This window comes from Odontesthes bonariensis, chromosome 6 (genome assembly GCF_027942865.1).
Source record: "Odontesthes bonariensis isolate fOdoBon6 chromosome 6, fOdoBon6.hap1, whole genome shotgun sequence".
NCBI classification, from domain to species: Eukaryota; Metazoa; Chordata; class Actinopteri; order Atheriniformes; family Atherinopsidae; genus Odontesthes; species Odontesthes bonariensis.
In genome coordinates, this window is record NC_134511.1 from 26,558,010 (window position 1) to 26,584,088 (window position 26,079).

General features: G+C 43.6%; 1 protein-coding gene across 3 annotated transcripts; it reads left to right on the top strand.

The window, feature by feature from the left end:
* Positions 1–6,920: 6,920 nt before the first annotated feature.
* On the top strand, positions 6,921–24,473 carry pias2 (protein inhibitor of activated STAT, 2). 3 transcript variants are annotated; one of them, XM_075468170.1, is made up of 14 exons: positions 6,921–6,994; positions 7,501–7,679; positions 9,336–9,423; positions 9,507–9,557; positions 12,445–12,535; positions 12,625–12,759; positions 12,887–12,992; positions 13,835–13,908; positions 14,092–14,252; positions 19,415–19,548; positions 21,864–22,056; positions 23,175–23,311; positions 23,396–23,433; positions 24,059–24,473. In XM_075468170.1, exons 2-14 carry the CDS (start codon positions 7,568–7,570, stop codon positions 24,281–24,283), a joined length of 1,545 nt encoding a protein of 514 aa, XP_075324285.1. In that variant the 5' UTR covers positions 6,921–6,994; positions 7,501–7,567; the 3' UTR covers positions 24,284–24,473. The 3 variants fall into 3 exon arrangements, with proteins under 3 accessions (XP_075324285.1, XP_075324284.1, XP_075324286.1); XM_075468169.1 differs by having other exon boundaries at positions 6,940–7,033; XM_075468171.1 differs by having other exon boundaries at positions 6,940–7,033; positions 14,176–14,252.
* Positions 24,474–26,079: the final 1,606 nt, after the last annotated feature.

Genomic DNA, 26,079 nt, shown 5'->3' on the forward strand with positions numbered 1-26,079 from the left:
AGCATAACTATGGAATATCTCAGGGTCACCTGAGCCACCCCTAACTATAAGTTTTATCAAATATATATGTCTTAGGCCTAATCTTAAAGGTACAGAGGGTGTCTGCATCCTGAACCCAAACAGGCAGCTTATTCCACAGAGATGGGCCTGATAACTGAAGGCTCTGCCTCCCATTCTACTTTTAGAAACTCTGGGAACCAGAAGTAAACCTGCAGTCTGACAGCAAAGTGCTCTGTTGGTAAAATATCAAACTATGAGATCTTTAAGATGTGAAGGAGCTTGGTCATTAAGAGGAGAAGAATTTTGAATTCTATTCTGAAATTAACAGTCACCCGCGGCTAGTTGTGAAAACAGCAATTAGGTTTGAACACCAAAGTAAAAACAGAAACTTCAAGACTGCATAAATTTGCTCCATTGTTTGTTTTTGTTGTGAACAAGCCAGCTGAAGGGGGTGGATTTCCATTTTCAGCCCTAGCCAATCGATGAGCCGGGTTTTCTTCTTCTTCGTGCTTTTTTCCTTCATGGTCAGTGCTCTTTTGGGGCTGCATTGCAGCTTTGTAACTGTGTGACATTCTCCAGGTGGTTTAGTCAGTGTGGAAGTCAACTAACCCAAATGAAGGTGTGAAGTTTTTTGGCATTCCCTGCCCAATCGAACCAAGTTCCCTGGATGTGAAAGCGCGAGGGTCAAACTGGAATCACCAGTTGCATGTTTTTGGATGGTGGGAGGAGGCCAGAGTACCTGGAGAGAACCCACACATGCACGGGGAGAACATATAAACTCCACACAGAAAAAACCCAGCTGGGATTCAAACCAAGAACTTTCTTGCTGTGAGGCAATGGTGCTAACCACCGCACCAATGTGCACTACTCACAGTGCACTACCACTTGCCTGCGTCAACCACTGGAAGGACGTGATATAGAACAGTGTTTCCCAACCCTGGTCCTCAAGGCACACCGCCATGCGTGTTTTCCATGTTTCCCTGATTCAGCACTCCTGATTCAAATGAATGGACCATCCTCAGCCTGCTGCAGAGCTTAAAGACCTGACCAAAATATTTGAAACAGACATGAAGAAGAACCACCGTGCAGCCCCTGGGTCTCATTTACAAATGTTAGTGGGTATTATCAAGGCTTATCAAGTTGCGGTCAGTAGTATGCACAGTAATAACTGCAGGTCCAGTGGCTTGTACCATTTCTCCCCGAACTGCCTACCCTGAGCCAGCACCATATCCCTGCTTATCGTGTCTGATTATTGCAGATCCGGTAGCATACCACTTTTCCAGGACTTTCCCTTGTCTATGCTACTGGATAAGACTGGCAGGAACATCCCAGTTGGATATAAAACCCCATAAATTTCACATTTTTCTCCAAAGAATCTTGCCAAAGTAAGTTTGATGGACTAAATGCTGTTTCTGACAGAGGTAGGCAGTAGGCACAACTTCAGAAAAAATGGTCATGCATGGTCTTATCTATGAGGAAAACATATAAAATAACAGTAGAGTGGACCGATTTAAAAGTTTTCAGTAACATACTGATGACAGCTTATGGCTGTAAGGCTTCCATTTTTAAACTTTGCCACCTTAGAATTAGATTACTTTATTATAGTGAGTGCTGGTATTTTAAACCCCCTTTTCTCCTAATCTGCGACAGTGAACACTGCAATAAGCCATGCTTTATCACACTGACACTTCCCATCCAGATGTTTGCCAATTTGTTCCAGAGCACTATTCAGATCAAAGTAACGTGAGTCTCAACATCTTCATTTGTCCATTTAGATTCTTAGTCATCCACGACATAGTAATCCTAGAAGCTTGAATAAGGGCAACTGAACTTTGCTTGTTTCTTGAAGAACTTTCACCTCTCATCTGAAATGGTTCTTTAGTTCTAAACTAGTTGGTGGGGAGCATTGGCTTATAAGTAGTAGAAAGATTGTTCACCCTTTTCCTCACAGTCCCACTGTTCTCACTAAACTTTTGGAATTAAAGACCACCAAATATAGGTCCATATTACACAGAAAGCTGTCTAAATATCATGAACCGTTTCCCACAGAAATCCCACATTACACACTGCTTTATAAATCTTGTGTATCATTGCATTGACTGTTTCTGACCTGTCTTTTGTCTTTTCATGATATTGTAGTGCTCTCAACACTGACGGCATAATTCACTTTCTTATATGTGTTCTGTTATCTGTTATGTTGTTGGTTCATCGTCTTTAATGTTGTGCGGTTCATTGTCTTGAATGTTATGATGCATTTAATAGTTGCGGTCTCTTTAAGAGATCCGGTGACGTTTCATGATAACAGCTGTTCTGTTGATGCGCGAGCTGTCAGTTGGAACTGTCAGTTGGAACTGTCAGTTGGAACTACCAGTTGGAACTGTCAGTTTTTGGTCAGTTAATAAACGCGACTCACAGAGTCTTAATGTGAGAAGTTTTCGGCTCATCTTTTCGCCTAAAGGCAACTTACACACTGGTGACCCCGACGTTTGTTTACTGGACGTATCCAGATCGCCATGACCGCAAACGCTGTGTCTCTCAAGCTCCCCGAATTCTGGGAATCGTCTTCTTCTGCCTGGTTCGCTCAGACTGAGGCACAGTTTGCCTTGCGTCAGATAACGGCCGACGAAACGAAATACTACTATGTGGTATCTGCCCTCGGAAGTTCTACGGCATCGAGAGTAGTGAGCCTTCTTAAACGTCCTCCTCTGACGAGAAAGTATGAAACTCTGAAAGAATACTTACTGAAAACATTCGAACTATCTGACACAGAGAGGGCTAGCAGGCTTTTCTCTCTTCAAGGGCTCGGTGACAGCAAGCCCTCAGAGCTAATGGACCGAATGCTCGATCTGCTCGGTGACAACAAGCCAGATTTCCTTTTCCTCCACCTTTTCCTGCGCCAACTGCCTGCTCATGTGAGAGCTGCTTTGGCCAACACTGCCAGCACTGATTGTAGAGAACTGGCTGCTGAGGCTGACAAGTGTTTCCTGGCTAGTCAACAGCCCTGCGCAGCTGCCCTTCTTCCTGCTGGTGCTGTTGCTGTATCAGAAATATCTGATGATCACATGCTCATCGCAGCAGCAGCCCCGCGTCGGCAGCAGTCTTCAGGTGTGTGCTACTACCATGCCAGGTTTGGCCCCAAGGCCAAACGATGCCGCTCTCCATGCAGCTTCAGTGGAGCGGGAAACGCCAAGGCCGGCGCTCACTAGTGGCCGTGAGCGTCGGCCATGCCGGCGGGCTGCTCTTCATCCACGACTCCATCTCCGGCCGGAGATTCCTCTGCGACACAGGGGCACAGCGGAGTCTACTTCCTGCTTCACAGGTGGACGTGGTGGCTGACACCCACGGCCCCCCCATGGAAGCCGCCAATGGAAGCCCTATCCGTACATACGGCACAAGGCATGTTGAACTGTGTTTTGACGGCCAATGCTTCGGCTGGGACTTTGTGACTGCCAAAGTCGCTGTTCCCCTCTTAGGATCAGATTTTTTGTGTGCATTTGGACTGTTAGTGGACGTTAAAAATCAGCGCTTGATCGACGCCGTCACTTTCTGTTCTTATGCCTGCGCGCTCAGCGACTCTGGCGCAGAACACCTCTCCAGCCTGCTCTCTGTCACGGACAGTTTCCAACGGCTGCTCGCCGAGTTTCCAGCACTCACCCAGCCCACTTTCTCCTCTTCTACAGCCAAGCACGGTGTAGAGCACCACATCGACACCACTGGCCCACCTGTGTACGCCCGCGCTCGACGCCTCGAGCCGAACAAGCTTGCCGTAGCCAAGACAGAGTTCGAGTCCATGGAGCGCCTGGGGATTGTTCGACGCTCCAACAGTCCTTGGGCCTCTCCCCTACACCTCGTCCCCAAACCAGGGGGGGGCTGGCGTCCTTGCGGGGACTACCGACGGCTCAACGACGCGACAACGCCTGACCGCTACCCAGTGCCGCACATCCAGGATTTTTCAGCGCACCTGGCTGGCAAGGTCATGTTTTCGAAGGTGGACCTGATCAGAGGATACCATCAAGTGCCCGTACACCCTCGCGACATTCCAAAAACAGCTGTAATCACACCGTTTGGTTTGTTTGAGTTCCTGCGCACACCATTTGGGCTCAAAAATGCTGCTCAAACATTCCAGCGGCTCATGGACTCTGTGTTACGGGATCTGCCTTTTCTGTTTGTGTACCTTGACGACATCCTCGTGGCGAGTTCATCACCTCCAGAGCACCTTTCGCACCTTCGCACTCTGTTCGAGCGACTTACCGACCACGGGCTCATCATCAATCCAGCCAAGTGCGAGTTCGGTCGGTCCACCATAGACTTTCTGGGGCACAGAGTCACGAAGGACGGGGTTGTTCCCCTTCCGTCAAAAGTGGAGGCCATCACCACTTTTCCACGCCCAGTCACTGTCAGAGGCTTACAGGAGTTCCTTGGCATGGTTAACTTTTACCACCGTTTTCTCCCCAGGGCTGCCCAAACCATGCGGCCCCTGTACGAGGCTCTGAAAGGTGCCAAGCCTAAACACACTGTGGACTGGAACCCGGAAAGAGACAAGGCTTTTGTGGACGCTAAGACAGCCCTGGCTAAGGCTGCCATGTTGGCCCATCCCGCCTCCTCTGCCCCAATCGCACTTACCACGGACGCCTCGGACTACGCGGTCGGTGCGGTTTACGAACAGTGGGTGGGTAAAGCTTGGCAGCCTCTCGCCTTTTTCAGCAGGCAGTTACGTCCCAGTGAACGGAAGTATAGCACTTTCGACCGGGAGCTACTTGGAGTGTACCTCGCCATCCGACACTTTCGTTCACTGCTGGAAGGACGCCAGTTCACCATTTTTGTGGACCACAAGCCTCTGACCTTCGCCATGTCCAAAGTCACTCAGCCATGGTCCGGCAGGCAACAGCGGCAGCTGACTTACATCTCAGAGTTCACGACGGACATTGCACACCTCTCTGGGAAGCACAACCAGGTTGCAGACTGCCTCTCCCGTGCTGTTGCGGGGGCGGTCCACCTCGGTTTGGACTACGGCAGCATGGCAACGGAGCAGGCCACAGACCCGGACGTGCAGGCTTGCCGTTCATCCGCTACTGGGCTGCAGCTTCAGGATGTGGCATTCGACGACGCTGGCACCACTCTGCTTTGCGACATCTCTATGGGCTCCCCTAGGCCTGTTGTGCCTGCAAAGTGGAGGCGGCCTGTTTTCGACGCCATCCATAGCCTCTCACACCCCGGAACCAAGGCCTCACAACGGCTGGTGGCAGCAAAGTTTGTGTGGCACGGACTTAAAAAGGACGTGAGGGACTGGGCGAACACCTGTGTGGAGTGCCAACGTGCCAAAGTACACCGCCACACCAAAGCGCCACTAGAACAATTTCAAGTGCCTGAACGACGTTTCGACCACGTCAACATCGACCTAGTTGGCCCACTTCCACCCTCGCAGGGTTACACTCATGTACTCACTATGGTCGACAGGACCACACGGTGGGCAGAGGCTGTTCCACTGTCATCCACAACACCAGCGGACGTGGCACGGGCATTTATTGGCACCTGGGTGTCCCGTTTTGGCGCCCCTTCAGACATCTCCTCAGACCGTGGCGCTCAGTTTACCTCCGAGCTTTGGAACGCTGTCGCAGGGAGCTTGGGAGTTAAACTCCACCGCACCACGGCCTACCACCCCCAGAGCAATGGCCTCTGTGAACGATTTCACAGGTCCATGAAAGCCTCCCTGCGTGCCAGCCTGAAGGACAGTTCCTGGGCTGACAAGCTCCCATGGGTCATGCTGGGCATCAGGACAGCGCCGAAGGAAGACCTCCAGGCCTCCTCTGCAGAGCTGGTCTACGGTCAGCCACTGCGGGTCCCCGGGGATTTCGTCCCCAGCACCACGACCCCTTGGTCAGCCACACTCCAGCGCTCCAGCCTGTTAGACGATGCCAAGCTGTTTGCTCCCTCCTGCCATGGTCTACCAAACTCTCACGTCCCCAGTGGCCTACAGTCTGCCGGGTATGTTTTCATTCGTGTGGATGGGCACCGCGGACCTCTCCGTCCGCCTTACGAGGGCCCTTTCCGTGTTGTGGAAACTGGGGACAAGCACTTTGTGGTGGACATTGGGGGCAAACCGGAGTGTATTTCTGTGGACCGCCTTAAACCAGCTCACCTTGATCTGGCCAGGCCAGTTGAGTTGGCGCAGCCCCCAAAACGGGGACGGCCTCTGACTAGGCCCCCCCTTTCCGTTCCTCCTGCCCCTCGACCATGCCGCAGGGGAGCCCCACAGACAGCCACTGAGGGGGCGGTTCCGCACTCTCAAATTCGGCGGAGCCGCACTGGACGTTTGATTCGCCCCCCACGTCGTTGATATTTTTTCTCAGGTTTTCTGTTAGAGTGAATTCTGGGGGGGCATGTGTAGTGCTCTCAACACTGACGGCATAATTCACTTTCTTATATGTGTTCTGTTATCTGTTATGTTGTTGGTTCATCGTCTTTAATGTTGTGCGGTTCATTGTCTTGAATGTTATGATGCATTTAATAGTTGCGGTCTCTTTAAGAGATCCGGTGACGTTTCATGATAACAGCTGTTCTGTTGATGCGCGAGCTGTCAGTTGGAACTGTCAGTTGGAACTGTCAGTTGGAACTACCAGTTGGAACTGTCAGTTTTTGGTCAGTTAATAAACGCGACTCACAGAGTCTTAATGTGAGAAGTTTTCGGCTCATCTTTTCGCCTAAAGGCAACTTCCACAATATATTATTATATCATATTACCTCCAATGCTGCAGAGGAGCTTATACACTGTTTTCACTCTTTCAATTTGAAGTCTTTAATGCTTCTGGCCCATGGTCTGTGATAGAGAACCTCAGTAATGAGTAGAACCCAGAGGATGGCAGTAATGCAACCTTTAGGACGCAAGCTCGTTTAAAAGCCCAGAAAAGAGGAAGAAGAGTCCACCCGGAAGTTGTCACGCTGGGCGCTGTTGCACAGCCGGAACAACAAGATGGCGGAGAATGGGGAGGTTCAGGTAGACGAAAAGAAAAATATTGATTGGAATTGATTACAGGTAACATTAGGGCATGTAACGACAGATTGAAACGAATAGAATAGTCGGTGTCAGACGGACTGTGCTGAAAGGACAGGAATGTGCTTAACTGTATCAGATCGTAGAGGGCTCAACATGTAGCTTTATGCTAACACTTTGTGGTTCTTTTTCATGCGAAAATTTGGTAAATTGTTATATAATAAACTCACTGTAATCCTGATACTCTCTTAAGTATCTATGCATATAAACCTGCTAAGTTATTGAAAAACAATTATATTTAGAAGAAAGAGACGCTTATTGACATCAATAGAATACAGCAGTTCAGCAAAAGTTAGAAGGCTGTTTTTATGATGAACCAAGATGACTGAAAGAAAATCACACAGCCTGGGAGGAGTGATTTGCTTTTATTGTGCAGTATACTGGTAAATGAATAGATTGTGTCACTTGTGGGATTGATGGGTGACCATAGTGGATCCCTCTGTCTGCAGGAGTCAGCCCTGTAACACAGCCATCCTGACGTGTCAAACAGCTGTCTGACTCCACTCAGAAAGCAGCATGAACCTCCAGCAGCCAGCCCCCTTCATCCCCCCCGTACACCCTGATGTGCAAATGAAAACCCTGCCTTTTTATGATGTGCTGGACGTTCTCATCAAGCCTTCAAGCCTAGGTCTGTCATGTTTTCTTTCTCTTTACAAGGATGATGTATGTGATGATTGACGGGATAAACACAGATGCGCACAATCTGATTTTCTTGGCTGATTCAAATTTTATTCTTTTAAGTCTGACTTGATCATATCAGCTTTCTTACTTTCTGAGAGCTATAATTGACAGCTTACACAAACGTTTGTCTAACATTCTTTGAAGGGAGAACTCATACTGTATAGTTATGATTGCTCAGCAGTTTTATTTATATAGATCCAAATTACAACAAATGTCATCTCAAGGCACTTAAATAGTATAGTCCAATTGGAGTTCAATTCATTGTAATCATAATTATTAGAATCTAGCATTAAGTTGGGTGGGGGGATTTTGAAAGGGTTGTTTTTACAGCATTCTGAGAGTGAAAAGAGAATGTCCAAAAGCAGAAATTTCCCAAGAGCACTGAAGAAGCGGGAGTGGAGAGCAGCAGTCAATCTGAGAGCAGAAACACAGTTTTACATGAAGCAGAGCAGATTTCCACACAAGCAGAGTTTCTCCTCAGGGTGTTTCACGCATACACAATCTATGTGAGACTGCATGCACGGTCTATGTGAGACTGCATGCACGGTCTATGTGAGACTGCATGAGACTGCATGCACAGTCTATGTGAGACTGCATGCACGGTCTATGTGAGACTGCATGAGACTGCATGCACAGTCTATGTGAGACTGCATGCACGGTCTATGTGAGACTGCATGCACGGTCTATGTGAGACTGCATGCACGGCCTATGTGAGACTGCATGCACGGCCTATGTGAGACTGCATGCACGGTCTATGTGAGACTGCATGAGACTGCATGCACAGTCTATGTGAGACTGCATGCACGGTCTATGTGAGACTGCATGCACGGCCTATGTGAGACTGCATGCACGGCCTATGTGAGACTGCATGCACGGCCTATGTGAGACTGCATACACGGCCTATGTGAGACTGCATACACGGCCTATGTGAGACTGCATACACGGCCTATGTGAGACTGCATACACGGCCTATGTGAGACTGCATACAGGGCCTATGTGAGACTGCATACACGGCCTATGTGAGACTGCATACACGGCCTATGTGAGACTGCATACAGGGCCTATGTGAGACTGCATACACGGCCTATGTGAGACTGCATACACGGCCTATGTGAGACTGCATACACGGCCTATGTGAGACTGCATACAGGGCCTATGTGAGACTGCATACACGGCCTATGTGAGACTGCATACACGGCCTATGTGAGACTGCATACTCGGCCTATGTGAGGCTGCATACACGGCCTATGTGAGACTGCATACACGGCCTATGTGAGACTGCATACAGGGCCTATGTGAGACTGCATACAGGGCCTATGTGAGACTGCATACAGGGCCTATGTGAGACTGCATACAGGGCCTATGTGAGACTGCAAACACGGCCTATGTGAGACTGCATACACGGCCTATGTGAGGCTGCAAATTTCAGTAACATGCTGTCCAATCTGTCCTGGAGTTTAGTAGCTAATCCTACAATTATATGTGTGCACCGATAAAGACGCCCAAACCATGGTTCATACTCTGTCTTTCATTTTGTGTGTGTGTGTAAATTTTATTCCATTGTATGGGTCACATTCTAACTACCAGCCATTTGTGTTTTTAGGAGCGAGTACTGCACAGAGATACCACCAAGAAAAATATTTTATCTTTGCATTGACACCACAGCAAGTTCGAGAAGTGTGCATATCCCGGTAGGTCTGTTTGTTGTTAAATGTTGTTCAACCACTGAGAAAAGCATGCCCATTAAAGTTTGTTGTGATCTGTTCGTTTACAGAGACTTTCTTCCAGGTGGCAGAAGAGACTATATGGTTCAAATTCAACTGAGGTGAGAATTTTCCAAATCTTTCAACTTGGAAAAAAAAACTGGCTTCTGGAAATGGTTCAGATCAACACTTATCATGTTATCATGTTAGATAACTTGGTTACAGACACACTCGGCCACATTGTACAAAGGCAGCATCTAAACTTGCCCCCTGCTCAAAAAGTGTGAAGTAGTGTCTACATATCACTGTCAAAAAGCTGCAGCCTAAACATGTCAAACTACCAGCAGGCTGAGCAAGGCAGCAGTGAGTCACCAGGGAGATGGAGGCAGGTTGCTGTGTGCAGATGCAAACATGATCACACACGTCAGTCACAGAACGGGACTGAGAGGGGCTACTGTAGGCTTTTGAAGGACTGCATGATTTGGGGAAGAAGTTGTATTGTGATTATTGAGGTCAGTACTGCAATATGCGATTGTGATACGATTGATAAATAGTATCACGATTCACACAAATGCCCACACAAATTACTGATATTGTTGAATTGTGTATTTCTCAACTTAGAGATACAACAGCAAACAATGACAACGAGAAATTCAGTGTTTTCAAAATAAAATGCTTCTCAAAAAATCTAATTAAAAAAAACATCTTTGCATTACTGAAAACTTGTTGACACCTCTGAAGTCCCACTCTGCTAATGGTATATATGGGCATCCTGTCTCTTGCCAACCAGTGTGTTGTGGTGTTGGTTATTTCTTTATGTCTCTGTGAAGACTTGTCATATGGCGTGACACCCGCAAACCCCTCCATAACTGTATTTAATAATAATAATAATAATAATATATTTAATTTATAAAGCACTTTACATCAATTTTATGACCTCAGAGTGCTACATTTTAAAACTAGCAAAAAAAATAAAAAATTTGCTCTGTTCAGCTTACAAGTTGTGCTCTCACCACACTGCATCCATCATACTTCTCTCTGAGGTGCTGATAGAAGTTTGTAATGTTGCCATGTGATGTAGCAGCTTATATTCTGCATATCTTACACAGCACCTCTCTGTTCAATGTTCGACGACTTGAAGCCAAAAATATCGCCACATAACAGGTAGCGTCCTTTTTGGCCACCAGTTCAGTGTCGCTAGACTCTATATCCATTACTGGAAAGTCACATGACCATACACGCCACATGCACTGCTCCCTAAACTGAGATGGACTGCAGCACCAGTCTTTTAAAAAGTGTATATATGTTTTATTTTTATTTTTTATTATTGTCCTGCTTAGTCTGCATTTTTTTAGTTCAATATATCTCCGAACTGTCCTTTATGAGCACCTCTTTAAGGGAGTTCTTGCAAACAAAGGCTTACATGTTTAAAGGGCTGTTAAGACAAGTTTGTAACACCAGAGTATTTATGAGCCAAAAACTGCCACAACAAGTGTTCCTTTTGGCCTTTTTAATAAAATGCTTTATTGTGCGTTAATAAAAACGAATTTTAGATACAGTCCTGTTCAAATCTACAGAGACACTGAGGCCAAATCCTTTATTATTTCTGTGCAGTGTAAACATTTGGGTTTGACATTAAAAGATGAAAAAAGATCCTTATTTCAGCTTTTACTTCCAGGTATACACATGCTAGAGATCTGTTGGAGAAAGAACCTTTTGTATTCTTGGAATGTGTGACTGACATCAGTTTTTTGCTGCTCAGGTGTGTTGTTCAAACAATAAACAGCACTGAATGTCCACCCTTATTTTCAGCTTTGGTTTTTGCCTGTGCATACTGCATTTGAAGTTGAAAAAGGCATAGCCAGCATGAAGACCAGAGTGATGTTTATGGGAGAAAAAGCAAGCAAATTTGAACCTGAGAGGACATGCTGAATTAACCAGAGCCATTACACAAACGCAGGACATAGACAGTACAACCATTGAAATTGTAATGCAGAAGAAATAAAAAGACAAAAAAACGTTGCTTTACTGAGCTAGTAAAGCTAGTAAACCTGAGTAGGTGTTTTGGATATATTCAATCGGGAGGAGGCCTTGGGGCAGACTCAGGATCAGCTGGAGAGATTTTATTTCTCGGCTTGCTTGGAAACAAAGACCTGGAGGAGGTGGCTGGCTGTTGCCTCCACGACCTGGTCCTGCATAAGTAGCAGAAAATGGACGAACAAAAACTTCAAGGAAAATCAAAGAATAAATGTCGAAATACCTGTATTTGTCATGGAGTATAATGATTTTTTCTCCCCACATTGCTTTCACTATAGCTTTGCATTTGCTTTTACTCAGTTGCTTTTCTTATTACTTTAGCATCAGTTTTGTATTGCCAGTTGCAAATGCAATTGAGAAAGGCAAAAGCAATGCTGAAATAGTAATAGCAAAATCTATTGAGAAAATAACAAAAGCTGTAGTAAACACAATACATACATTTGAAAAGTAACAGCTATTGAAGAGTAGCATAAGAAATAAAGACCTAGAAAAAATCAAAGTGATGTGGAAATGACATGGAACCATTCCCTGTTATGACCTGTTTAACATTCAGACTTGTGACCTTTATTTTACCCATTCCAGATCAGATGAGTGTGATGAGGTCAGTACTGTGTTCACAGGAAGTACCTTAAAAACACTAACAACACTGAATAATGCAAACGAAAACAGCAAATATCAGTTTAAATGTTTTGCTTTATGTTTTAAATGTCAGTTTTAAATTTCAAACACTAAAATGGATATCTTGTAGATACATGGTATTTTCATGTGGAAAATGCTCTAACACTTTCTTTTATGACGAACCCATATCTCACAAAAATGTCAGTAATTACATAGAGAAGGTTTAAGAATCCTCAAAAGCAACATTTGTATTGCCAACCGAGGATATGAAAGACTATGTAAGACAGATGATTTTCTTAATCTTTTGTACACTGCTGCAAATTCAGGTTCTTAAATGTGTCTTTGTGTTGGCAGGTTCTGCTTGTCAGAGACGAGTTGCCCTCAAGAGGATAACTACCCCAACAGTCTTTGTATAAAAGTTAATGGGAAACTTTTCCCTTTACCTGTAAGTGCTTGTTTTCCACCAGAACTGCCAAATAAAGCCATTCAAGTATTTAGTCAGAAAGACACTAACTGAGCATTTCATTCCTGTAGGGCTTTGCACCACCACCAAAAAATGGTGTGGAACAGAAGAGAACTGGTAGACCACTAAACATTACCTCCCTTGTCAGACTCTCATCTGCTGTACCAAACCAGATATCAGTCACGTGGGCACCTGAAATTGGAAAGGTGAGAAAAAAAGCCCAAGTTTTAGTTTCTTTGCTTTAGTCACACTCTTGAGGCGTACATCTTTTTGGGGGGTTGGGATGGGGACATAGCCTTTTCTATGGAGGTTTTGACCATGGTTGCTTTTCAGACCTATTCTATGTCTGTGTACCTGGTGAGGCAGCTGACATCACCACTGCTCCTGCAGAGGCTGAGGATGAAGGGCATCAGAAACCCAGACCACTCCAGAGCACTAAGTATGTTTCTCTTGAACCTTTTGTACACCACAACAGTTTCTACTTGATGTAGTAACACTTGAGATCTTGATGTAGCTTTACCATGCACCGGTCGGTTTACATGCACACAGGTGGGCAGCTTACTCTAAAAAAATCAGTTTATACAGTGTTAAACTGTCGGGGGGCTTAAGGGGGCTTTCTACACACGGGTCTACTGGGATGACGCCATTGCTGTGCATCACTGCAGCACAGCTCATTCACGCCGTGCTCTGTGACAGTCGCTATCTTCACACGGAGTTTGCTTCTGCTAGTTTTTGTGCAACATGGCCGGATATTTATCAGATTTGGACGACGTGGACGACGACTTTGAGTATGATGGAGTGAACAAGCTGTGCTGCAGCGGAGCACATCAACGAAGTCATCCCACTAGACACGTGTTTAGAAAGCCCCCGATAGCCCCGGATAACAACTTTTGGCAGCTCTGAGCTAACAGTGCAATAGTACACGGTCATTCATTCATTCATTCGTTTTAAAGTATTGGTGAAATAAAGACAGATAACGCCTTATTTAGAGTCTGTATTGTCTATTCCCTGTTCTCTCCTATTATATGGATATATGCGGATCTCGAGTGATCTAAATAGCGTCTGAAGGATGCCGACTTTCGCCAAACTGTTATCGGTGGGAGGATGAATGTATTTTATGCCAGAAAATAAGGTCCAGGTTTAAAAAAAAAAAAGAATTTCCCCTTTAAGCCAGTTAGAAACCCAGCTGCACATGTATTAAGACAAAAGAATCAGTTTTGTCCTGGTAAAAGTTTTGTCATGTGATTTTGAATGTATCTTTATGATTTAACTGTGTTCCAGTTAAAGAGAAGTTGACAGCAGATCCAGACAGTGAAATAGCCACAACAAGTCTTCGAGTGTCACTCATGTGCCCGGTAAATCAAGCTTCAGTGCACATTTGAAATATTCTGTCAGCATCGAACCTTTTGTTTGGTGACATACCGTTTCCACGTGTCTCTTAGCTTTCATGTCGAAGTGTTACTTTCTGAATTAGTTTGAATTGAGCACAGCGTTGTGCAAGGAGTTTTGAATGACTTCAGGTCTGTATTGTCTTTAAGCTGGGGAAGATGCGGCTGACGGTGCCATGCAGGGCGGTAACATGCTCACATCTGCAGTGCTTTGATGCTGCCCTCTATCTGCAGATGAATGAGAAGAAACCCACCTGGATCTGTCCTGTGTGTGACAAGAAAGCTGCATATGAGAACCTCATCATTGATGGGTTAGTTGAATCCATTCAGCTACTCTACATGACCCAACATACGGTTGTACATTTAGATTTTAGTAGATTGCACAGATGGTCTAGAAATAGAATAGAAAAATACTTTATTCATCCCCCAGTGGGGGAAATTCTAGTAGCTAAAAAGTTTTTCTTTAAAATAAAATATATATATATTTACAATGATTGTATATCATAACAACAACAATAATAATAAATGAATTCATAAATTAATTAATGTGAGAAAAACATCAAAGTCAGCAATCACTGTTAAAAAGTCTTATGGCTGTGGGGACACAGGACCTCCTGAACCTTTCAGTCCTGCATGAACCTCTCACTCAGTGGGATTACATGGCACTGTAAAAATCAGATTATGGGCTAAATTATAATAAGACTGAGTTATTAAATTCATGTATAGGCAAGGCAAGTTTATTTGTATAGCACAATTCAACAACAAGGTGATTCAAAGTGCTTTACAGAGACATTAAAACAGTAGAAATAAAAAGCACAATTTAAATTTTAAACAAAAAAGAAAGAGATAAGTAGCCTGATAAACCAGCCTAAATGGATTGGATGTCTAATTTAGTCTGGCTCCGATCAATGGATCCAACGGAACATTGTTGATGAGCACAACCCGTTGTCTTTCAAACCGTGTCTGTGCCTATAGTCCAACGCTCTGACCAATCGGCGCAACTGACTGTGACGTAGTGAGCGCGACAGAAAGCTTTGGTGGGAGGGGACTCTTCCAAAACTGATGCCAAGGCTGAATCAAACGAGCGCTGTTCCATTGCCGCCGCCATCTTTCTTGTTGTGCTTTCGCTTCCATAGACATCATATAGAACACTAGACTGAGCAACGAACGTAACCGCTCTTGGGCCGAACGTAACGCAGGGCCGCCATATTGGAGTGGTGATTCGCTCCATTCAGTATAACCGGGTTGATAGGAGCAATGAACAGTCAGGGCATTTAATTAATAATATATCGCTGAATAACACTTGTGTTTATGTGTTTTAAATGTCATCCGTGAAGCACTGATAAAACAAAAACATGGTTTGGTGGGATTTATTGTTCATACTTGGCATAACGTAACACAATATAGGCCTACATGAGTCATTAATAGTTCATGGTTCACCTTTGAAAAACAAACAATGAGATAACGAGTCATTTTTTCATTTTATTTTTATTTTTAGTTCTTAAGTGAATCATACACGGACCTTCAACATCACAATATTGGTTTTTTTCACACTTCTTTTTTCCCCCACAATTTTATTTTTTTATATATATATATATATATATTGGGAAGATATCCACTGGCCATTAATATACAAAAAAGAGCACTACAATTTTGGATGCACCTCAAAACAAGTCCCTCAGACACACTGCACTTTATTGCAGCAAAAACAATGTGTATAAATTAATCATTACATGTTCATTATATTTTATGCTTTGGCAATACATTTACTTTTTCTGGTTCTCTGAACCTGGAGCAGTTCGGGAATCATCAGCATCAGTGTGTCAATGTTTATAACAAACCCCATGACTGACAGGTACCTGCAATTGGAAAAACAAAAACATTCATTATTCTGATCATAGCAAAACAAGACTCCTCTTGAAAGCACCATGTGATGTCATTAGTGACAGGTTGAAAACTTGTATGTCCATTTTTTTTTTTTCCTTTTTTAAGCGTTTAAATATAAATCGAAATAGTTTTCCTTGATTGTAGGTCACTTTTGATAAAGGTGTTTGCCAAGTATAATGCAATGTGATAATGTAAAAGATACGAGGTTTCTGCCCGTCACCAACGATGTGCAATTTTTGTAGACAACGGAACCCATGGAAAAAAGTGTGAAATCAAGTCACAAATGTAATGCACGCACCCCACCACCCATATCAACAGTGATACGACTCAGTAACCTTAGCATACGTTCGCCTAAAATGAAGTTCATAAAATGCTGTACAGTTTTTTATTGTTTATCTTTATTTTAAACTTTGTTGTTAAAGTATGTCATGTTTTCATTTCCTTAATTTCAAGCCATTTATATAATAGGATGCTATGGTTGATGCCGAGCTGTCAGCTCTCAGCTGTCATCTGTCAGCTGTTAGCTGATCGGTCATTCATTTACGATGTGGTCGCATAGTGTTAATACGCCAATATTACTCTGCCGTTGCCCTCCGCTATTACTTTGTTGTTCAAGTAGCCTATGTCATGTTTTCATTTTCATTAATTTCATTATCATATCATCAAGCCATTCATATTCATCTTGTGAGCTAATCTAGCTAGCCACGGCCTCAGGAGCATCTATTTATACTACAACACTCTGGTAAAACAAATAGATTCAATAGTACGGTAATGTTAAATCTTACTTGTGAAAAGTAATCCCACGACTACTGTTTTCCTTGGTTCGCTCGTTTGAGCAGTTGTATGCTGAACACCAGCCAGGCATCTTGACAAGTCTCTAGTTGCAAATTCAATGACAAACGTTATCGTGAGCTTGACGTTCACCACTCCAAGATGGCGGCCGTTTTTCTCGCGTCTCAGCAGCCAGTGCTCAGTCTAGTGTTCTATATGATGTCTATGTTCGCTTCCACTGCCCAACGTCGCACTGCTCTGTCGTCACTCCCTCAAAACCCCGCACCAGAACCCTCTGCCCCGCCCGCGTTGATTCAAAACACATCTCTGCGTTGTGATTGGTTTAGTTGCCATCTGCCAGATTCAGGGCAGTATTTTCAAAATGAAAAGTGGTTCGAGGCCAGACCCAACCGCAGGCAAAACATTTTGCCGTCCAGCAGTTGGCGCTGGTTTTCCAGGCTAAGAGATAAGAACAATAGATAAAATCAGTATTGAAAATCTGATTAAGTTTTGAAACTCAAGCTTCAGATTTGGAGCTTTATTCACATGCAGCTGAAAATAGGTGTGTTTTCAACCTTGACTTAAACACACTGAGTGTTTCAGCTGATCTGAGGCTTTCTGGGAGTTTTGCCCCTTTTCCACCAAACATTTTTGTAACAGTACGACTCTACCCTGATTGGGAGCTTTTCCATTGCGGGTTGAAGGTGGGACCCGTTACGATTTTTAGTACCTGCTTCAATGGTGGGTCTAGTCGGTACTAGCCGATACTAAAACGTCACGTGATCTGTGCTGTCCACTGATTGGTCAGGTTAAATTACGTCATACACGCGACAAAGCTCGGGGAGCTTTAAATAATCACCCGCCATGTATGAAAACACACCTGCGAGAGCAACAGAGAATAAACAGAATTGCGAATATGGAAGACCAGAGAAGGAAAGCCAACCCATGGACGATGAGCAGACCTTTCTGTGTGTGGTGGCTGAGGACCGCATACAGAAGGAAGACGGAGCAACACGAAATGAGAAGGTGTTCCAGGATATAGCCAAGCTGATGGCTAACCATGGCTATCACCGGAATTCTCAGCAGTGCCGAGACAAGCTGAAGAGTGATTACCGGCAGGTAAAGGACCAAAACAGCCGGAGTGGGTCAAACCGAAAGACATGGAAGTGGTTCGACCAAATGGATGGCATTTACGGTCACCGCCCGGCGAACCGGGGCAAGGAGTGGGGCGTGGATATGCCGACGTCTTTGTTGGAGGCGATGGAAAATGGTTAGTGTTGTTGTCTTATCCCCTTGGTGCAATGCTTATATCTTAACAAATGCATGTTTTATATCGTAACAAATACATGTTCAGTCTTTAACTTGTGTAAAAAGTTACACAGGTGTCTCATAAGTTGTTCTGAGTGAGCTAGCAAACAACGCTGTTTTGGAAGGCTAGCACAGTGTCCCACCTATGCGGTTACGTGTATGCGTTTCGTATGTTCACACTTTTTATTTTTTTTCCCTCAAGACTCGGTTTGTGCAACCGATGAGTGTTCGGTTGCTGAGGTCAGCGAAGATCCTCCAATCCCGCAGGCTTCAGAACCGACATTGGCATCGCAATCTGCAGCTGAGCAACAGCTGCTATCTGCATTCCACCGGCACCAACACTGGCGTCACCGCCTGTATCTGAGACAACTCCTGCTGTTTACTTTTGTACTGTCTTTTTTAATAAAGAGCTTGGTTTAACTAAACAATATGGATTGTCAACTGCATTACACATTACACTCCATCGTTGTGTGTACTTTTACTCAGCCGTCTGTATTTTCATGATAAATACCATTTTCCAGCAGAATGGGCAGCTTTATTTTGGATGACCATTTCTGTCCTACTATCACACAGTGATGAACCCCACCTCCTAATATGCAGATTTGATAGCTTCATTATGACGGGTACTGCTGAAAAGCTACACCTTTTTTTTCTTTTTTTGTTATCTATGCTTTTATTGACAACTTTGTCAAGATAATACATTTAGAATATGTGAACCTGAAGGTGTCCTGGTCCTGTAAGTTCCTTTGTTACATGCTTTTGAAGTGTTTGACCTTCGACAAAATTTCTCAATTCACATGATTTGGCAGTTCTTATGGATCACTGTCGGAACTAAATGCACTTCCTATCAAGTTAAAGGTTTTGGAGTTGTATGTGCAGCTCCGCCTGTATTAATATAAAAATTTGGACCACAATTGATTTTCTGGTTGTATTCCTCTCTTGTCTTAATTATAGCAACTGTGTTTTTGATTGTAATGATTTTTACATTCTTGACATCTCTCTGTTCACAAAGTGTGTGTTGATGTGTATTTTGTGTGGAAGAAACACCAAATGATGCCCATTTTATGTGTGTGTGCACCGAGCCCTAAGAGGAATGCCTGAGTTAACAGAGAAAAGTCAAAACCAGAATCATAGTACCAGTTATATCTGAATAGAGGTTTAGGTTTTGTCAATCAGGCAACACAAAGACTACTTGGCTGTGTTAAACTTGCTTTGTTGCACACCCCTTTGGCATGCCATGGACCAAGTGATTTTAATTGATTCATTTTTATTTTCTTATGTCCTGATTTGTAAAACTTCAGAATTTAAAGATGACTGTATATGCTGTGTGTATATTATTGAAGAGAACTTAAATAATGATGATGTCATGTAGTTAAAGGTACAGCTATTGAGAAATAGCTTCTTTGTTGCCTGTGTATGGATATGCTAATTAGCCGTATGGTAATTACCTTTCATAAAATGCTCTGGCCACCACACAACCCAGACCAGTGTCTCACTCTTTGCTCAGTTTATTCTTGGAGATCCTAAATGACTGCTCAGATGTGGATGAAATCAAGTTCCAGGAGGATGGAACCTGGTGCCCAATGAGACCGAAGAAAGAGGCAGTCAAGGTCCCCTCACAGTCGATCACAAAAATTGAGCGTAAGTACATCATCATGACAATTTGGCAAATTTCAACTTAACTGTCTATCATTACACTCACATATATATAAACATTTGTATGTATATATGTGTATATAAATATATATGTGTGTGTATATGTATATAGATAAGAACATCAGAGATCTCTGTCCCTAAGAATGCAGTTCTAGGAACAGCTAAGATACTGTGTAGAACCCCCAAGCTCCCAGGCCTCTGGTAGAGGACCCCAGTTTGAAAGGGCGACTGCCAACATGGGGGCATACAAAGGGGAAAATAAGTATTTGATACGCCGCTAATTTTGCAAGTTTTCCCACTTACTAAGAATGGAGAGGTCTGTAATTTTCATCATAGGTACACTTCAACTGTGGGAGACAGAATCTAAAAAAAAAATCCAAAAAATCCCATTGTATGATTATTGAATAATTAATTTGCAATTTATTGCAGAAAATAAGTATTTGATCACTGACAAACCAGCAAGAATTCTGGCTCTTACAGACCTGTTACTTGGTCTTTAAGAAGCCCTCATTACCTCCACTCGTTACCTGTTGCACCTGTTTGAACATGTTACCTGTATAAAAGACACCTGTCCACACACGCAATCAATCAGACTCCAGCCTCTCCAACATGGGCAACACCAAAGAGCTGTCTCAGGACACCAGGGACAAAATTGTAGACCTGCACCAGGCTGGGATGGTCTACAGAACAATAGCCAAGCAGCTTGGTGAGAAGGCAACAACTGTTGGTGCAATTATTAGAAAATGGTAGAAACTCAAGTTGACTGTTAATCTCCCTCGGACTGGGGCTCCATGCAAGATCTCACCTCGTGGAGTAAGAATGATCATGAGGAAGGTGAGGGATCAGCCCAAAACTACACGAGTGGACCTGGTCGATGACCTGAAGAGAGCTGGGACCACAGCCTCAAAGGTTACCCTTGGTAACACACTACACCATCATGGATTCAAATCCTGCAGGGCAAGCAAGGTCCCCCTGCTCAAGCCAGCACACGTCCAGGCCCGTCTCAAGTTTGCCTATGACCATCTGGATGATCCAGAAGAGGCATGAGAGAAGGTCATGTGGTCAGATGAGACCAAAACAGAACCTTTTGGTGTAAACTCCACTCGCCGTGTTAGGAGGAAGAAGAAGGATGAGTACAATCCCAAGAACACCATCCCAACCGTGAAGCATGAGGGTGGAAACATCATGTTTAGGGGGTGCTTTTCTGCAAAGGGGACAGGACGACTGCACCGTACTGAGGGAGGATGGATGGGGCCATGTATCGCGAGATTTTGGGAAACAACCTGCTTCCCTCAGCAAGAGCATTGAAGATTGGTCGTCGCTGGGTCTTCCAGCAGGACAATGACCCGAAACACACAGCCTGGGCAACTAAGGAGTGGCTCCGTAAAAAGCATTTCAAGGTCCTGGAGTGGCCCAGCCAGTCTCCAGACCTGAACCCAATAGAAAATCTTTGGAGGGAGTTGAAACTCTGTGTTGCCTAGCGACAGCCCCGAAACCTGAAAGATCTGGAGAAGATCTGTATGGGCGTAAGAGTGGGCCAAAATCCCTGCTGCAGTGTGTACAAACCTGGTCGAGAACTACAGGAAACGCCTGTAATTGTGAACAAAGGTTTCTGTACCATATATTAAGTTCTAATTTTCTATTGTATCAAATACTTTTTTTCTGCAATAAAATGCAAATTAAAAATGATGTAATAATCATACAATGGGATTTTCTGGATTATTATTATTCTTTTAGATTTTGTCTCCCACAGTTGAAATGTACCTACGATGAAAATTACAGACCTCTCCATTCTTTGTAAGTGGGAAAACTTGCAAAATCTGCGGTGTGTCAAATACTTATTTTCCCCACTGTATGTGTAATTTTTTTATAGACACACAACTCTCCTCTCCTGAGCTTCCCACTTTTTACTGTGAGAAGCTCCTCACAGGCCTGAGGTGTATGGTATTTCTGATCAATTTGAAATGCACTACAAAAGCCATAAATTATGTTCTCCTCTCATTCTCTATAAAGATAAAAGTCACACATGACTTCAATTAACTTGAATGAGAATTTAGGTAATGTGATAAAATAGTTTAATCTATATAGCTTTGTTTCATGCATTAGGGCCATAAAAACCTTCCAGTTAGTGGCACCACAGTTGCTACAACATTAAAGCTTTGATTTTTAAATCTGAGCCTTTAAGAAAACGATGCATTTGTTCCTAAAGGTAGTTGTCCATGTGGCTACAAATGTGAAAGGGATGTCAGAAAGAACAGAGTTGACGAATCTGACCTTCACCATTTATCTTTTTCTTTCAGCACTAGCTTCTTTGCGTCAGCTGTCAGTGGTCTCCCACTCCACAGAGACCAATTTGACCAAGAAAGCAGATGTGATTGATTTGACACTGGAAAGCTCCTCCTCATCCTCGTCCTCTGATGAGAGCGATGCAGACCCTCCACTGAAGAAACAGTGCGTTTACATGTCTAAGAATGAGGAGATGCATCCAAAGGGGTGAGTAGATCTGTCTGTGCTTTATATAACTGTGGTCAGACCTTGTTTGCAACAACGCTGTTTCTAAATCAAAGTTGACATTGAGTCTAATTTTTCTTTATTAGTCACATTTATATGCCCTTTCTAAAGTCAGCCCCATTTCTAGGAATGTAGTAGAATTAGTAGAATTAGTGTGAACCTTTATTCAACATACAGAGGTCCAAAGAAATTATTTTCTGTGTATTTACTGACCAACTTCATTGTCAGAAAGAAAATGGAAACAAATTTGATGCAGCAACACACTCAAAAAAGTGACGAGAAATTCAAAGAAAGACACAAAGTCCGATAGGATCTACGAGTTAGTCCGTTCTGGTTGCGTTAGCATGCTGAAGCATAATAACAGATGTTAAAAAGTACTGGATTTACAAGGAGAAATCTATCGAAAGAAAGCAGAAAATCTCCAAAACTACAAAGACGGACACAGTATAGCCAGCACTACTGCATTAGGGCTGAGTAACAGTAACAGTAACAGTGACAGAATGTTGGAGCTACAGGATCCTGCTTCTCCTTTTTTGGTGTCTTACAGCACTTGAAACTGACATAACAATGTGTGTAACTTTATAGTTCAGCTGAGGCGAGAAAATCAACAATTCATGGTCATATACTGTCCTTATTTTATAGACTTTAAACTGGAGCCCTTACATTGTCCCGGTCTTGCTGGATTTCTGACCATTACCACTGCTGCCAAGTCAGACTTCTGCAGGACCTCATTCCAAATGTTGTCCTGCAGTCTTTAACACATACCTGAATGAATCAGCCCTCTTACTTTAGCTCTGCCCTTATTCTTTCTGACAGACAGAGTAAAGTCCTGCTTTAATCTTCCTCTCAATTTTGTTTGTTCATTCCAGCATTGTTGTCACTCAGCCAGGTACAGGATCTACTGTCACTGCAGTATCTGCGGCATTGTAAAACTACCTGCTCCCATAGAATTTATCTTCTGTCGCAGCAATGATGCTGAATTGACACATCTACTCAAAACTAATGACAAAGTAGTTTTAGCTTGAGTTCTCATTAGCATAGTTTTGTCTGGAAGGGATGAGAAGTGGAGCTTTGAAATAAGTTTGCTTTTTTTCTGTCAGAATGTTGACGTACCAGCCCACTTTGCACGTGCCAAACGTCCAGGCCCTGGAGCAGTCATATCTGACCTCAACACTTGCTGACTATGCAGTCCCCTTCCATCCATCCACCCTGGCAACCATCCCTACGGACATGCAGAGTGAGTTGGTTTGATGCAATCTCTGGAAGCTCAATGCACATGTTGGCACTGGTAGTCATCGCTATTTCTGTCTCCTGCCTACAGGTCTGGATTTGTTTTCATTAATTCAAGCAGATCAGCAGGTAAGTTCAGCTTGGTTTCCCACCATTCAGGATTTGAAGTCTCCTTTTGCCACTTTATGACTACAGCTTTATCCTGCTGGTTCAATTCACTCCCAATTGTGTATAGGCAGCAGGATGAATGCCTATACACTGTCTAAAGTGTTTTGAATTAATTAAATTGAGCAATTAAATTGTGTGAAATTCTTTTAAGTAGTCAGTGTCTCACCTGCTGCAGACAGCAGTCAGTATGCTCTCAGTTTGGAGAATGAGAAGCTTTCCTGACGAGAGCTAAAGCTAAAAGTCCCTCAGAACTGTGCCACCTCTGCCTCAGACAGTTACAGACTGGGTCACCATATCACGGTCCACATTGCCACATCTTGCTACACAGATGTTCTGTGCTGGTGTAAACAGTTAGGATGCAGAAGTGACACTGTGTAAATGTCCACATTGAAGCTCTCACTTGAACAATTTTCGCTTTGTGTTGTTTTAGATGTTGAAAAATGTGTCAAAAAGCTAGCTGTAAAAATGTTCTGAAAAAGTGTTCTATACATTTCACATAGGACAAGAAAAATTGTTGCAGCACTGCCGATTCTCGGTATGGAAGCAGTCGTACTGATGCTGCCCGTTTTTTGTTCTTCCTGATCAGCATTACAGGCCCCAGATGTTCTTGGACAGCCTGGCAGGCAGCATGCAAAGCACTGCTGCAGCCAGCACCAGTGCAGCTCTGGTGTCCTCCTCCTCCAGCAGCCATTATGATACCAACACCCATGCTGCCAGCTCCATCCACGAGACCCGGGTCATAACAGGAGGAGGGGCGAGCGCAGCGGGAGGCTCAGACAGCAGCATATCTGATATCATTTCACTGGACTGAGCCACAGCTCAGTGGACCTACTCATGCCTGTTTTCCAAGGCTTTCCTGTGTGCCATGTTGACTTTCCACAAGATCATCCAAATTGTTTAATGTTTTGACCGGGACTCTCTCACCATGTTAAAATTGTATCCAGGCATGCTTTTTTTTTCCTCTTGTACTATTAAAATGCAAAATCTTTTTTCTTTTTATACACTGTGGTACAGTGATTAATGGCCTGATGATCACAGGAGAACTCAGAGGAATAAAGTGCCTATCTGTAGTGAGGTCCAGACTTCCAGTATTCTAGAGAAAGTAAAAAAAAAAAATCCCTGTGAACGGTGCAATGCCATGTTTAAAGAAACCTCCAGTTTTTAGTCCATTCTGTCTTGGAGCTTCATTGGTATTAGAATGGGATTTTGAAAGAGGTTTGGACTCTTAGCATTGAGCAAGAACTTGGCTGTTAAAAACAAATGTTTACCTGCAAGAAGCATGTGAGAACTGAGCAGAACTGCTGAGCAGTTTTTATCCCATCGCAGCCGGCTGTGAATCTGCCCGTTTGATCTTTGATACATGCTGATGGAAATAAGGACCCCTTTATTCTAACAGCTGGCAGTCAGGACTTACCCCTACATTTGATGCTGTCAGTGCAATAGCAATGGAACTAATGCGAGGGGGAATCTGTTTGCAAGTGTAGATTCCAGTGGGTCGGTACCACTCCCTGACCAAATGTTTGTCCCAGCGTGACCAATGTTTGAGAGAAAAAATAACACTTCAAGAACTAGTTTCAGATGAAAGCAAATCTGCTCATTTGTTGTGATTCAGGTGGTTACATGGATATTAATGTGAACACGTCACTGACTATGTTGTGGAGATCAGCTGACGGTATTTAAGTCGCTCTGTGGATTTTATTTATGTGAAACTGTTTTCAATCTGCAGCTGAAGTATTTCAGCCGAATGTGAAAGCACACATCATCCATGTCAGATGGACTAGCCTTTTTGCTGAATTTACCAAGCAAGGTAGGGTTCCTGCCCAGCTCCTGCGTGTCCACTGGGGTCTCACCCCTTCTCTGTTTCTTTCCACTTGTCAGTATTGCAGATCCATCCAAATCCATGTAGTGCAAAGTCTTCTGTTCTTCTAGACTGTGTACATATGGTAATGGAGAACTTGGCATAGGCTGCGAAAAAAACATGTGCATGATGTTTCTGTCTGGATTAGGGGACCTAACATGAACATTGTCTTCATGCGGTCAGATATACTTGAGCATACTTTCTCACTGTGCCAGGCAGCACCATAAAAAGTCATAAGCAGAGCTTACGTTAGTTTGGCCTCAAATTGTTTGAATAAAACATTTTTTAAAAAGGGGCATAATATGCCATCTTTGGGGAAAAAAAAAAAAACATTTCAAGAAGGATCAGAACCCTCAACAGAGGTGAAAATATAATCAGTGAGCCAAATTACTGTTGCAGTGCAACATCATGGCAATAAGTTGAGGATCAACTTGTAATATAAATAACAGTGAGGATCATGTTCTTGTTTTTCTACAGTGTGCCATACCAACCTGGCTGCAAGTTGAAGTAGTTATGATAGTATTGTGTGTATTTTGTATTTTTGTGATTTATACTGAGCTATATTGTGTGCAAAAAATTGCTCTTTTTTTAAGTTTTTTTTGTGCTGATTTGGAAGCCTGCTGCTTGAGTGGATTCTCCTCGTATTTTTGACACATTTCAACATCTGTTGTGATGAGACTCATTTACAAACAGGAGCAGTTGATTGAGCTTCCAAAATGCCAAGTAAAGCAAGAAATAAGACGCCAAAG